This window comes from Stenella coeruleoalba (assembly GCF_951394435.1).
Source record: "Stenella coeruleoalba genome assembly, chromosome: 7".
Classification (NCBI taxonomy): domain Eukaryota; kingdom Metazoa; phylum Chordata; class Mammalia; order Artiodactyla; family Delphinidae; genus Stenella; species Stenella coeruleoalba.
The window spans coordinates 54903304-54917371 of NC_137153.1; the positions used below are offsets into that span (position 1 = coordinate 54903304).

The 14068-nt window shown below is 36.9% G+C and overlaps 1 protein-coding gene across 2 annotated transcripts in view; it reads right to left on the reverse strand.

Annotated features, from left to right (window-relative positions):
- DENND4C (DENN domain containing 4C) overlaps positions 1 to 14068 on the reverse strand; it is a 128530-nt gene that overhangs the window by 30851 nt on the left and 83611 nt on the right. The window contains exons 18-23 of one of the 2 annotated variants that reach the window (XM_079926086.1): positions 11603 to 11731; positions 11267 to 11411; positions 10844 to 10990; positions 6180 to 6302; positions 5166 to 5312; positions 925 to 2087 (exon numbers count right to left, since the gene is read on the reverse strand). In XM_079926086.1, coding sequence (XP_079782212.1) covers positions 925 to 2087; positions 5166 to 5312; positions 6180 to 6302; positions 10844 to 10990; positions 11267 to 11411; positions 11603 to 11731 — 1854 coding nt within the window. The remainder of the gene's footprint in view (positions 1 to 924; positions 2088 to 5165; positions 5313 to 6179; positions 6303 to 10843; positions 10991 to 11266; positions 11412 to 11602; positions 11732 to 14068) is intronic. The other variant, XM_079926087.1, reaches the window with a different exon arrangement.

The following is a 14068-nucleotide window of genomic DNA, read 5'->3' on the forward strand; positions in this document are numbered from 1 at the left end:
AAAAGTCATACAAATGAATGTATATACAAAACAGAAACAGACTCAAAGAAATAGAAAACAAACTTATGGTTACCAAAGAGGAAGGGGAGACAGACAAATTAGGGGTATGGGTTTAACAGATACAAACTACTATACATAAAATAGATAAGCAACAGGAATTTACTTTCTAGCACAGGAAATTATACCCAATATCTTGTAGTAACCTATAATGGAATATAATGCGCAAAAACTGAATCACTATGCTGTACACCTGAAACTAATACAGTATTGTAGGTCAACTGAACTTCAATAAAAAGTTAGCAGTTTGGGGGACTTCCCTGGTGGTCCAGTGGGTAAGACTGTGCTCCCAATGCAGGGGGCCCAGGTTCGATCCCTGGTTGGGGAACTAGATTCCACATGCATGCCGCAACTAAGAAGTCTGCATGCTGCAACTAAAGATCCCACATACCACAACTAAACATGCCGTGACGAAGATCCCACGTGCCGCAACTAAGACCCCGTGCAGCAAAAATAAATAAATAAATAGTTAGCAGTTTTTGTTGTGCAGTATGAAATCTACTGATTAAGTTGTAGAGTGACATCACATATCTTAAAGAGATAACACAGGCGAAAGCTATTTAAAAAGTGAAGTGCTATGCAAATATAACATTATTAAATCAAACATTAATCATTAGTTCTTTCAAATCAATAGACTTAATGTGTTAGTTTAGACTGGGCTGTGGAATTATAAAGTAGTCCTGATATTCTATTTCTTCATTATTAATTTCCTTATATGTATGTTGAAGTCATTTCAAGAAAGAAGTAGGATATGCACATTTTAAAATATAAAAAAGTTACCAGAAATATCTAAATAATAATGTATATATTAAAAAATACTCCAAACATTCCAACATCAGACAGATGACACACATAAAACAGTCTTACCTCATCATCTGAATAGCTGTAGGCAGATGATACAGCTACCCACATCTTACTGGCTACTGTAGCTGCTTGTTTCATACCAGATTTTAGCACATCCATCTTGGGCCCTGAGAGTATATTGTCCAGCTTTAGCCCTGACAAAGAATTTACCACAGAACCCAATGAGCCATGTGGTGAAGAACGGACCAGTGCTGATAAAGAAGCTGAACGTTCTTTATGACCTCGAGAGGGAGTTTGTTGCCTGAAACGCCCAGTAAAAGTTTTAGATCTGGACACTGCAGGGGAGCTCTTTTCACTTTCAGGACTGTCCTGTGCTGCAGGACCATGATCTAAAGGTAGGCTTGATCTCCTCTCTAAAGGGTGAATAAATGCACTGGTAGTGCCAGGCTCTCTGTTTCCCTCTCCATGTAGTTCCATACTAGAAGACTTGCTACCCAAGGGACTCTTTAGATTCATATAGCTTTCAATTTCATCAGCCAGATTACGTGCAATAACTGGAGAAAACAACTTATCTTCTGAATCAGGAGTTTTTTCTCCTATACATTCAGTGGCTAAAAGTGACAAAGGATCTAGTCCAGTTTCAACATCTTCCCTCTCAATAGCTTTAGCAACACCACATAAACTACTTCTCTTATTTACTAGATCTTTGGATCCTGCTTTCAAGTCTCTGGACTGATTACTGTCATTTTGTAGGCTGTCACATGTATCCTTTGTCACAGGAGTTTTAGCTACATTTTCATCAACCACAGGTTCTATGAACTCTTGGCTTTCCTCAAGCATCTCTAACACCGATGAAGATCTGTGTTCAGAATCCCAAGTGCTTTCAGACACACGAGTCCTAGTGTCAGCTGGATGACAGCTAATACTCTCAAAGCTATGGGTTCTTGCGATATGAAGTGGAGAAGTCTTAGGACTCGTCAGTGCTGCTGTGAGAATCCTGGCATCTGCTCCCATCATGATAGCCACTTCACTTGAAATTAAATCCAAACTGCTCTTCTTAAGCAACATTCCTGCTCGACTTTCAGAACTAAAACTACAGCTTCTCTCCGGAAAATGCTTTTGCCTTTTTTCTCCTCTATCACCATTCTTCTTGAGATTAGGAACTTCGCCAAAGACTGCATCTTCAACTGGATCTTGAGTAGAAAACAGTACATTTGGTGTACTACCTAAAAAGACAAAGTGCAATATTAAAAATAAATCTCTATTTTCTGATGTAACTTTTATAAAAATGTTTTTTTCTAATTTTTGAAAGTGACACATACTCAAAGTAAAAGATTCAGAAAGGTAAGATGGTATACAGAAAAAGTCCAAAAATTACTCCGTTCAACCCTGCCTCTCAGAGATAACATTTTTATGTATAATCTGCCTTTCATCCTCTATGCATATACACACATTTTTAAAAAAGATAGTGCAATATATACTGTATATACCTGTACTGTTCACTAAAGATATCACATCTATCAATAAATATACATCTATAAACATGTTTTATATTTTAAGAGTTTTATTATTCAGTTTAAGAAATATATTCCACATTAAATAGCAGACCTAAAAAGAAATAATCTCTTCTATCTTGGGTTTCATATATCTAATTCAACAAGTATTTGCCAGGAATCTACCCTGCAGAAAGCAAATTCATAATCATAGAGAAATTATATATTTGCTATAGCCAAAGCCTTACTTCTCCAAAGTAAAAGGATCTAGAATGGAGCGCTTAGAATCGGCAGATTCCAAGAAGCCTGCTAAAATCTGAATAGCCAAAATTTTTTCAGATATGTTTATTCCTTCAACAAATATCTGAATTCCTACTAGCACCCACTATGTGAGGTGCTAAGAATACAATGGAGAATAAAACGGACATAATCCCAGCCCTCACAGAGGTCAATCTTGTTTGAGCAAGTGGAACAAAATTATGCCAGTGTCTGTAGGAACCTCCCCCACCTTTGGGGGATGCAGGCAGTCGTTAACTCTTTGCTACCATGCAATTTTTTCCACGCCAAGACCAAAAGCTATTTCTAGTTGCATCATTAGCAGAACTTAAGTCTACCCATTCATATTTAGGATTCTCATTTTTTTTGTTTTTTGTTTGTTTGTTTGTTTTGTTTTTGCGGTACGCGGGCCTCTCACTGCCGTGGCCCCTCCCGTTGCGGAGCACAGGCTCCGGACACGCAGGCTCCGGACGCGCAGGCTCAGCGGCCATGGCTCATGGGCCCAACCGCTCCGCGGCACGTGGAATCTTCCCGGACCGGTGCACGAACCTGCGTCCCCTGCATCGGCAGGCGGACTCTCAAGCACTGTGCCACCAGGGAAGCCCTCTCATTTGTTTTTTTTTTTTTTTTTGCGGTACGCGGGCCTCTCACTGTTGTGGCCTCTCCCGTTGCGGAGCACAGGCTCCGGACGCGCAGGCTCAGTGGCCATGGCTCACGGGCCCCTCCGCTCCGCGGCATGTGGGATCTTCCCGGACCGGGGCACGAACCCGTGTCCCCTGCATCAGCAGGCGGACTCTCAACCACTGCGCCACCAGGGAAGCCCTCATTTGTTTTTTAAAAAGTATAATGACCTGGGAGTTTGGAAGGGAAAGTTGTCATTATGATAAGATCTTTATTTTTAATCTTCCAAATTGATTTCAAGGTTCTTTTTAATATTCCAAATTGGTATCTATTAATAATCATAATCTTTCCAATTAAACAGAATAATAAGCATTTAGAGATCTTTTTAAAGCATTTAAGGGAATTAGCCTATTTTATAACTCTGAAGTTTGTACCTGCTTTGAAAACTTTTAACAATATTTGAGAAAAGATCTTTGCAAATTTACTGGTTCTCGTATCATTTCTAGGAAATTTAGTGTCACATTTTCTTCAATTTTAAAATAAAATTGACTGTTTGATATACTGGAAAAAGCCTCATTACCACCTCCTCTTTTCTTAATAGAACAAATCTTCCTACATCAAAATGTAACATGGAGGGCTTCCCTGGTGGCGCAGTGGTTGAGAGTCCGCCTGCCGATGCAGGGGACACGGGTTCGTGCCCCGGTCCGGGAAGATCCCACATGTCGTGGAGTGGCTGGGCCCGTGAGCCATGGCCGCTGAGCCTGCGGGTCCGGAGCCTGTGCTCCGCAATGGGAGAGGCCACAACAGTGAGAGGCCCGCATACCGCAAAAAAAAAAAAAAAAAAAAAAAAAAAGAAAATATAACAGGGAAATAAGATCAATAAAAAGAGAAGAAAATGCACCAGTCCCCAGACCATGTCCATTTCAATATTCTGAGAAGATTCTAAACCTCTGATGAAGAAAACTGCCCTTTTTTTTTTTAACCTGCTATCAATAGGTTGGGAAAATGGGATAAAGAATATATATATCAATTATTTTTTTCAAAGCATCTGTAGCTCCACCTCATTAGCAAAACACTACCCCCTCACTCCCTGTAAAATAACCGAACTTGGTATCACAATTTAAAAAAAAAAAAAAAAAACTTTAGGAATAAGGAGTATTTCCACATTGACTTAAAAAGCTGAGCGAATTAATTTCTATAAAGTCATACAATAGATACACTTACAGATAGACTGCTGACTTTAGGGAAGTGAACTGTAGCTACTACTAACAAAAGGCAAATGACGCAGGCCAATTTCATTGTCTTTTAAAATCATACACTTAAGACGTATGCCTTAAGGGTACTTGGGAGGACTACACATAATTGAAGGCAGTAAACACAAATTCATGGGAGTCACACACAACAGTTATTCATTACAAATACTTAACCATAAATAGAAAGTGGCTCAGGGTACCTAGAATAATTGGGCAAAAATTAAAGACCCGCTGGTTAAGTGATGTGAATCTTTTTCTTCCATTTCCCTTCAGGCTTAGGAATTACCCTGCCACACACAAGCCCTTTGGAATTTGACCACGTAACTGCCTCTCTGTTAGGATGAGTATAGCAGGCCCGTCCTACAGTCCTCTCTCATTATCAACCACAGGAAAGGAGGACGGAACTCAGAACAAGCACTATAATAAGAAAAGGTATTCCAAATAAAAACTAAACACACTTAATACCCTTCCTTTTAAAAATGAATTATCTTTAAATAACTATTTTAATGTCTTCTTTAGCACATTTATAGGATTCAGCTTACTTCTGGCTCTTTAGCATGTTCATTACAATTAAGTTAGCAAGTTATAATGTCATTAAAGACACACATGTACCTATAGAAGTGTATTTTAAATATGTGATAACCAATATGTAAAGACTCACCAGTGCTACTTTTCCTGCCATTGACATCCAATATACCAGATGGAACTTTCACAATACTGCCGCCCCACGCAGGAGGCTCAGGAGGACTCGGGGGCTCTGCACTAGGTTGTGAATGTTTGGCCACAACAGCAGAGACATCGCATACCTCTGGGAAAAAATATTTGGATGTTATCATTCCTATTTTTGCCAGTATTGAACAGAAACGAAGTATTTTTTTTTAATATATTTTATGTACTTTTTCTCTAAGTGGGGGTGAATACTTTTTCTCTATTTTATTACTGATTTCTTTTATGCCATAAATGTTGCCAGTACTGACTGAAATAAATGCTTTATTTTAACATTCATAATCCTAACTTGAGCATTCCTGAGCGAATAAATTAAGGCTTTGGCCTTCTGTCACACTCCTCATCACTTGTCAAGTAGGAGAGGGGCTTGCTTCTGCATAATTCTAGAGCATAAAGTAAGTGACATCATTAAAAAAACTGTACTTTTTTGTAAGAAGATAGGAAGACCATCGTATTATCAAAAAGCCAAAATATTTCTCCATATTTCCTTAAAATGACTACTACAAATCATTTCTATCTCAATGAGTCCCCTAAAAAAGGGAAAACTACACAGACTATATTGGAACCTACAAATGAAAATTATCGACTTAGATATTTGAAGGACTTCTAGTGAAAGAGCATTTGAAAATAAAAGGTACACTGGAATACAAGTTTGATGACTCAGAGTTTAGTCCTGGTTCTGTCACAAAGTAGTTATTTAACACTGGCAAATGAACACCTTGATGGGCTGCAGTTTCCTACAAAGTTGAGGGCTGACCTACAGAGTCTCTAAAGATCTCTTAAATTCTAAAATTCAGAGACTACCAAAAATCTATCATATATAAGAGTACATAGTATCTTATAAGCCCAGACTTTACATTTCTGGAAATTATCACCAAAATTATCAAATAAGACTTTTAATTATTATAGGTATTTTTCTAAGTAAAGCTAGTAAACATCAGTACTTAACCTTCTGTTCCCACTTTTGTTTTGGTTATCAAGTCTCCTGATACTTGTTCTTCAGGCACATGAATTTCTGCATCATCCTTTATAAGTTCATCCTTAGACCCATAGCCTTGGTCAGACTGACCACCTGTTAAAAAGAATGTAGGCCGATATATAAATGTTTTCATATATTTATAGTCCAGCTATAAAATGTCAAAAGGAAATTCCACCAACTTACACAATTAAACTTGTAAAAAAAGAGGAGAAGAAAGCTCATGAAGCACACAAAACATTTTACAACAATGGTAAGAATCAAAGAACAGTAGAAACAGGAACATCAAAGACTAAAAACCATTACACACTTGGAAGCAGTGAATCTGAATTTAATTTCCTTATCTATAAATCAGTAGATTTGGATAAGATGTTTTGAAAGTTTCTTTTGGAGTGCATCTACAGAATGCTACCTTTTGCGTAAGAAAGAAGTGGAAATAAACATATATCTGCTTACTTTTGCAAAAAGAAATGCAGGAATAATAAAGCAGAAAACAATAAAACTGGTTACCTACAAGGGATGGGGGAAAATAGGACGGAAGGGATTGAGAGAGAGGAAACTTCTCTAAATATGGTTATCATATTGTTTTTATTTTTGGAAATGTATTAACTTCTACAAGTTCAAAAACTTAAATCAGCAAAACTGAGGGCCAGGGTGTAACTAAAACTGAATGCACACGGAAACAAACAAAACCAATTGTTTATGAATAACATGATCACACTGAAAGGATGGGGGAGGACTAATGTAATGTGTAACTTTTAACACATTATTCTGAGTATATACCCTAGTCATGGGGGGTAACAGTCAAATCCTAAACTCCTTAGGTTTATTTCTCACAGGGGAATGGGTATAGCAATTCTGAAATTATATTATGTACACTGTAGGACTGAGCAAATGAGTAAATGTGATGATGCTGGGAGCCAAGATTCTTACTGTGGAAGAAGAGAGATCTTTAAAAAGTGAAATGAAGGAAGGCAAAGAAAAACCTGTGGGGCTGATTTGGAATTAGAAGTATTTCTAAAATACATACACATTTTTTCTACCTCTGCTGAAAAAGTCTAGAACAACACCCTGGAGGGAGTAAGCATTTCTAGAGCCCAGACCTTCGTTTCTAAAATCTATTGCCCATTAAAAGGAACCTGGGATCCTTGAAGAAAAGGCCGATTGCAGAGCTCAGTCAGGGAAGGTACAAGAATGAGCCAGGAACGTTTTGCTATGCAAGAAAGCAAGTGCTCAAAAACATGAGAGGACATTTCTAAAGAACATTCAAAAGAATATTATCTTATAAATGTGAGGGGACAATAGAGTTGGCAAAATCACCACCTTATAGCCATCACAGTAAAACGATTGGTTCAGGCAAGAATCATCAATGGATGATAAATTTAAAAGAGAAAGTGTGATGAAAAAGAAGATATTGTTGTATAGTCTCAGTGTCTCTTCACAAATAGCTTATTATCTGCAAGGGGGATAATGGTAACTAATAGAAACCGAACACTGACATCAAGTGATCAAAATTAACATTACCAATGAGGGGCAGACAGACATTGTGTGCCTCTGGGTTGTGATAATCTCAGAAGGACTTAACATAATTTTTGTAGAAGAGCCATGGATGCATAACCTAATCTAATCACAGGGGAACATCAGACAAACTCAAATTTGGCAGCATTCCACAAAATAACTGGACTTATTCTTCAAAAAGGTCAAGGTTACGAAAGACAAAGAAAAGGTGGGGAACTGTGCCTGGTTAAAGGAGACTAAAGAGGAGTTAAAGTACCACAAAGGACACTATAGCTGACAACACTGGAATACAGACTATACATTAAAGAAGTAGAACAATGTTTTCCTGAATTTGGAAACTATACTGTGGTTATGTAAGAGCAAATACCACCGAAGTATTAAGAGGTAAAAGGGCAAGATGTATGCAATCTGCTCTCACATAATTTAGGGGAAAAAAGTGCATGTGTACAGAAAGAAACTGATAAAGCAAATGTGTCAAACTAAAAGTGAATGAATCTAAATAAAAGTTATTCAAGAGTTCTTCGTACTATTCTTGAAACATTTAATAAGTTTAAAATTAAAACTGAAATAAAGGCAAGTTACCAGGAGATCATTATAAAGGATGTCAATGAAAAACACATAAAACAAAAAATATAGTGCCTTCCACTGTCTACCACTTTTTTTTTTTTTTTTGCGGTACGAGGGCCTCTCACTGTTGTGGCCTCTCCCGTTGCGGAGCACAGGCTCCGACGCGCAGGCTCAGCGGCCATGGCTCACGGGCCCAGCCGCTCCGCAGCATGTGGCATCCTCCCGGACCGGGGCACAAACCCGTGTCCCCTGCATCGGCAGGCAGACTCTCAACCACTGCACCACCAGGGAAGCCCCCACTTTCTATTTTTTCACTTTCTACCACTTTTTAAACTGCCTTTCAAACTTTGGGTTCGCCATATAACAAAAGAATTAAGCTTTAAAAAAACCTGCTATTTAGATAACCAACAAGGACCTGCTATATAGCACAGGGAACTATACTCAATATTTTGTAATAACCTATAAGGGAAAAGAATCTGAAAAAGAATATATATGTGTGTATGTGTGTATGTGTATATAACTGTACACCTGAAATTAACACAATACTGTAAATCTGTACTTTGATTAAAAAAATTTTTAATTAAAAAAAATACTGCTATTTAGAATGACTTCTTTCAGTCATTTTTTTTTTTTTTATTGGCCCCCCTCAGAAAGTCTGGTAAAGCATTACGGTGCCATGAAATGGACACTAGACTGGGAACTGAGTAAACTGATTAAACCCAGATATGCCCTCAACAAGCTAAGTGACTCAGTATCAGGTACTAAGTGGAAAGATTCTGTGAGATAATCCTTAATGAAAAGAGTAACTTAAGCATCTGGGCTGGAAGTCTTCAAAAATATCAGATGATATCACCAGAAACTCTACAGAGACACATAATCACTGTAAATTCAGTATCAGAGCTTCAGTCATTTGAAATGTAGCTTAAAAGAAATATATGAAAAAGGGATCTGAAGTTTCTTCCCCAACTGGGGAATATGGAATCTTTATGCAGTTTCCCAGAATTACTAGTAAATCTTTTTTTTGCCTTTAAAGGAGACAAGTTTAAAAATCCAGAGAGATAAGGAGAGTGTTTATCTATTATTATTATTATTAGTGAAATGGTTTCATACCACAAATTATTTTCTTGATTTTCCATAAATGAAATCCATTTATTCTATAAGCACTAGGAAAAAAATACAGGAGGAAATAAAATAAGGTGGTTTTCAAATGAAAGTCTCATGAAAATTCCCACATGTTGAAAGAAATTTAATTTACAAACAGGATTGCGACTTACAGCTTTATGTTGACTTTCACCAATTTATACATGCTTCTGTAATTATGGGGATAGTTTTTAGCACAAGAATCAGCAGTTCAGTTTTAGCAAGCAAAAACCACCTTAACAGCTGGAATACTGAAATCTTTAACGCTCATAAAACTATTTGACTCAATGATGCTACAAACCACCCTCAAAATAAGAATTGTAGCAAGGCATAGCATATTTTCAATTAAGATAAATATGCTTTGCAAATTGATCATAAAGCGTTAGTTGGGTATTTTCAGTAGTATGTATATGATTACACGTATCTGAAGGAGAAAAAGCCAAGAAAACTAAAATTGCTTTCCACTTGCAACAGTACTTAAAATATAACAAAAGGCCTCTCCCCCACCCTTGCATGTCAGCAAAATTTAACCTAATAAATGGGAAATTACCTGAAGTGGTTAACATTCAAGGGTAGAATTAATGCACACGTGTATCCATAGCTTCACGTCACACAAGTCTGTCTGCACCCCACACCATGACAGCCAAGGACAAATGCAGCACCAAGAAACAGCACAGAGCAAAAAGCAGAGCAACAAAGAGCAGAGAAAAGGAAACTTCAGTCATTGAGACAAGTTCATCAGATGAAGCACAGGAATTAGACTCAGAATTCTTTTTAAAGAAAAGCTTGAGATATTAACAATAACAACAAAAAAGAAAAACACGAGAAGGATGTGCAACACACATATATCTGCTCAACGTGCTACTTTAATTAAGCTTATTTCTAACTTCAGAGGACAGAGATTACGCCCATAGCTTTGTATGTAAAAGCAGCTTCAGTAGTTTCTCAGATTTTAAAAAGTGTCATTTAAAGTAATGACTATGCAAAGAATACGTTTTTCTCGTGGTGTGTGACTTATTTTCTTCCCTCTTTAATATTCATAATCTCAAATCTTTAATAAATATTATCCACTTAATGAAAAGAAGATTTGCAATTGTGTCACTAACAGTCAAGTTCCTCAGCTCACAATTCCTAACAATTGTATCATATACTTTCACAAATTAATGATGAACGAACACAAAGAAGTACCATGTAAGAGCCTTTTGCACAGCACTCCCAAGTTTATTTTATACTATAGGAAATAAGAGAAGTGATCTGCAATCAGAGGTGTACTTTCTCCCCTTATTTATATATGGTATTTTTTAGGTATTCATATTGCACAAACTTGAGAGAGGAAGGTAAAAGTTTTTTTAAAAAATGGAAGACTTAACATGAGAGTAAGTGAAGGGTTAGTAAAATCCAGATTTTAGTACCTGTGCTAGAGTGATTATCAGTGGAATCAAGACTGATTAAATCTCTGACGAAGACTGTGTGCTCCCCACTGTTAGCATCGTTAGAACTATCCACACTACCGTGGCTCACCGTGTCCCCATCACTTCCACCTGTGGCATTTTGAGGAGCTAAAGATAAGGACAACAGCAGTTCAATAACTCATGCACTGGTAATCTCTGAAACTAAACATGAGTGACTCACAGTTCATTTAAAGTTGCAGAATACTGTCTAAATTTGTGAGAGAAGATAATAATTCTGGACTAGGCAACCTCTATCTTTAGTAGTATATGAAAATATCAAAACTAGAATTTCATTTACGTTTTCTGCCTCATATAAGTAAAAATTCATATGTCTATAAAGCTTATGGTTCAGCAAGAAAGTATCTTTCCAACCACATTTATTACCTGATATTGAGGAGACCTGTGACTTTTGCACGGTATTTTTAAGTGGCTGCCTAAATTGTGCCAAGCCACGTACCACATTCCGTACCTTCATCCATAAGAAGATACCACTGCGGGTACTGCTAGGCCACGGGCTCTCCAAAACTACCTAAAGGTAAAATAAAGGTTAAAATAATCTTTATTAGGAATATTTGAATTTTGAAAAAATACATACACATATAATATATACAAAAAGAATTCTACCCCAAAACGTCTAAAAAAAGTTTCTTAAATAAAAGGCATAATAAATTTATCAATCTTAATAAGCAGCATATATTGCCTAATGTCAATCCTACTCACCTTATTATAATAGCCGTAAGTAATAGCATTTGGCTTTATTTTAGCAGTTTTCATTTCAAATAAAACTCTCACTGCTAAGACAGGATGACCCCAAAGTCCACAAAGCTGCATTACTACTCGATAGCACACCTAACAAAAAATAAAATCAAAGCATTAATAGTTAGCATATTAGTCTGTGACTTGTAGAGATTTTTAAATGACTTTACTCAATTCTTCTTTTCAAAGTTATTAAGCAATAGTTATTACTATTTTCTCCTTTGTTCTGGTTTGAGAGTCTCGGTAAACTATTTTTTAAAAGTATTCATCAATGGAAGTACCACCATTATTAACTTTTCCACATAAGACCTATGGGCACGTGTGCCGTTTGTTTCAGTAACTAAGTTTACACAAAGAAAACAACTATTATTTTCTATAATATGAGAAGGAATTCATTTTTAAAATCAAGCATGATTAAAATAGCTCTCTCCCAAATCATGTTCTGTATTTTATGCCAAAGGAATTAAAAGCAGCATCTCCAGAATGCCTACATAACAAAAATAATTCTATGAACCCGTGTCTTAAAAAAAGTATGAGAAGAAAGTTAAAAACACTGTAATATTATTAGCAAAGGCTTTTCTGAGAATATGTGTTTACTGAAGAGGGCTAAATTTGATCAGAAGAGGACGACTCAATGGGGAACTCCTAAAAGTTAGAATATCACATTTGGAAGACAACAGTAGAAACCATGAAGAATGAAACAGGAATCTCATGGATCCCTGGCAAAGAGGTGAGCCAGTTTACAAAAGCAGTGAACAAGGCAGCCAAAGACTACTAGAGCTTAATCTGAGAATAAGAAAAGATACATAAAAAAGATACTCTTCTTGGGACTTGTAAAATGTCCTCTGTTTATAACAGAGCTGTTTAAGAACTGTGAGTACCATAAAGCCAAGCTGCACTCTCTACTAAAGGGGAAAGTAAATAGATTTGAGAAAGCGTATTTTATTCAAGAGATGAAGTAGGGAAAGAGATGTGAAGAGGCAGAGGATGATGAGCACTCTAAAGCTAGAAATGGAAAGTTTAATTTAGGAGCAGAGGAGTTCAGAAACTGTTAGAGTAACTTCATAAATGACTAGGTTAAAGAAGTGTTAGGAAACTACATAAATTAGGAACAAATGGGAGAACTAGGTAAGATGTATGATGCGATTAAGAAGAATGTGGCACAAGAGTTCTTCAAATATCTGAAGAGTTGTCACTTGAAAGAAGCAGTAAACAGCTTCTGCAGTCCCAAAAAAGCCACAGGGAGGTGGAACTGAACTCAGCATAAAACACAAACTTTCTAACAAAGCCAACTCAAGCATAGGCAAGGTCCCATATATTACAGACTTTCAACATCTCAGGTTTAGGTTGAAGTTTTACTAAAATATCTTGAGGTCCTATTCAATTCTAAGATTCTACGAGTCATGAAGAAGTAAATCACTTTCTATGTCAAACTGGGATTAATCTAAAATTTTCCAAAACCATTCTCGACAATTAATTTATTCTGAAGTCTACAAACTATTCCTCCAAACTTCCAGGCTTACCGGTATAAGAGCCAGGCATCAAACTAAAGAAACAGTAATAATGCCAGGGATATAATTTTTTAATTGCAGTATTTTGTTGCCTACAACATGATACCTTTTGGATATCTATGTTAGATAAAAGATGGCCACAAACTCTTTGCTGCTCCTCCCATGAGAAGTCTATGTCCCTTCCCCTTAATTGAGGGGGAAAGCCTCTGAGATTGCATGACCAGTAGAATTTGCCTGAAGTGACAACTGTACCAGTTTCCTGGCCTAAGCCTTAAGAAAGGTCACTTTCCACTTCCTCTTGAAACAAATGCTCTTGGAGTGCTAAGCTATTATGAGAAAAGCCCAAGTACCACATGGAGAGGTCTGAGACTACATGGAGGAAGAGGGGTCCACCTGAGCCCAGCCTTCCAGATAACCTTGCCAAGGTACCTGGCTGCATGTGAGTTAAGCTGTCTTGGACCTTCTAGACCAGACCAGCTAGCAACTGATTACAACCAAGTGATTCTAAGTAATACAATGTGGAGCAGAAAAATTACCATAAATTCTTCCTGGATTTTCAGCAAATAAAATAGTAAGATTTAATAAAATGGTTATTTTAAGCCACTAAGTTCTGGGGTGGTTTGTTACTCAGCAATGTACAACAATATCTATATGAATAGACTGATGAGACAAGGTGAGATAAGCTTGACACAAACATTTCATTTCCATTAAAAATTTAATAAATAGTATTAAAAGCAAAACACATTATGCATTGTAACTTTAATTTAGCCTACATGGCATATGCTATTTCTGGGTCTCTACTAGTTGTATTTAAAAATCTACGTTATTACAACTTCTGCAAGCATAACATGTAGAACACAAAGCTGTCAAAACATTAAGCATATGAATGAGACAGTGGGTTCTAATGGAGTATGAACCT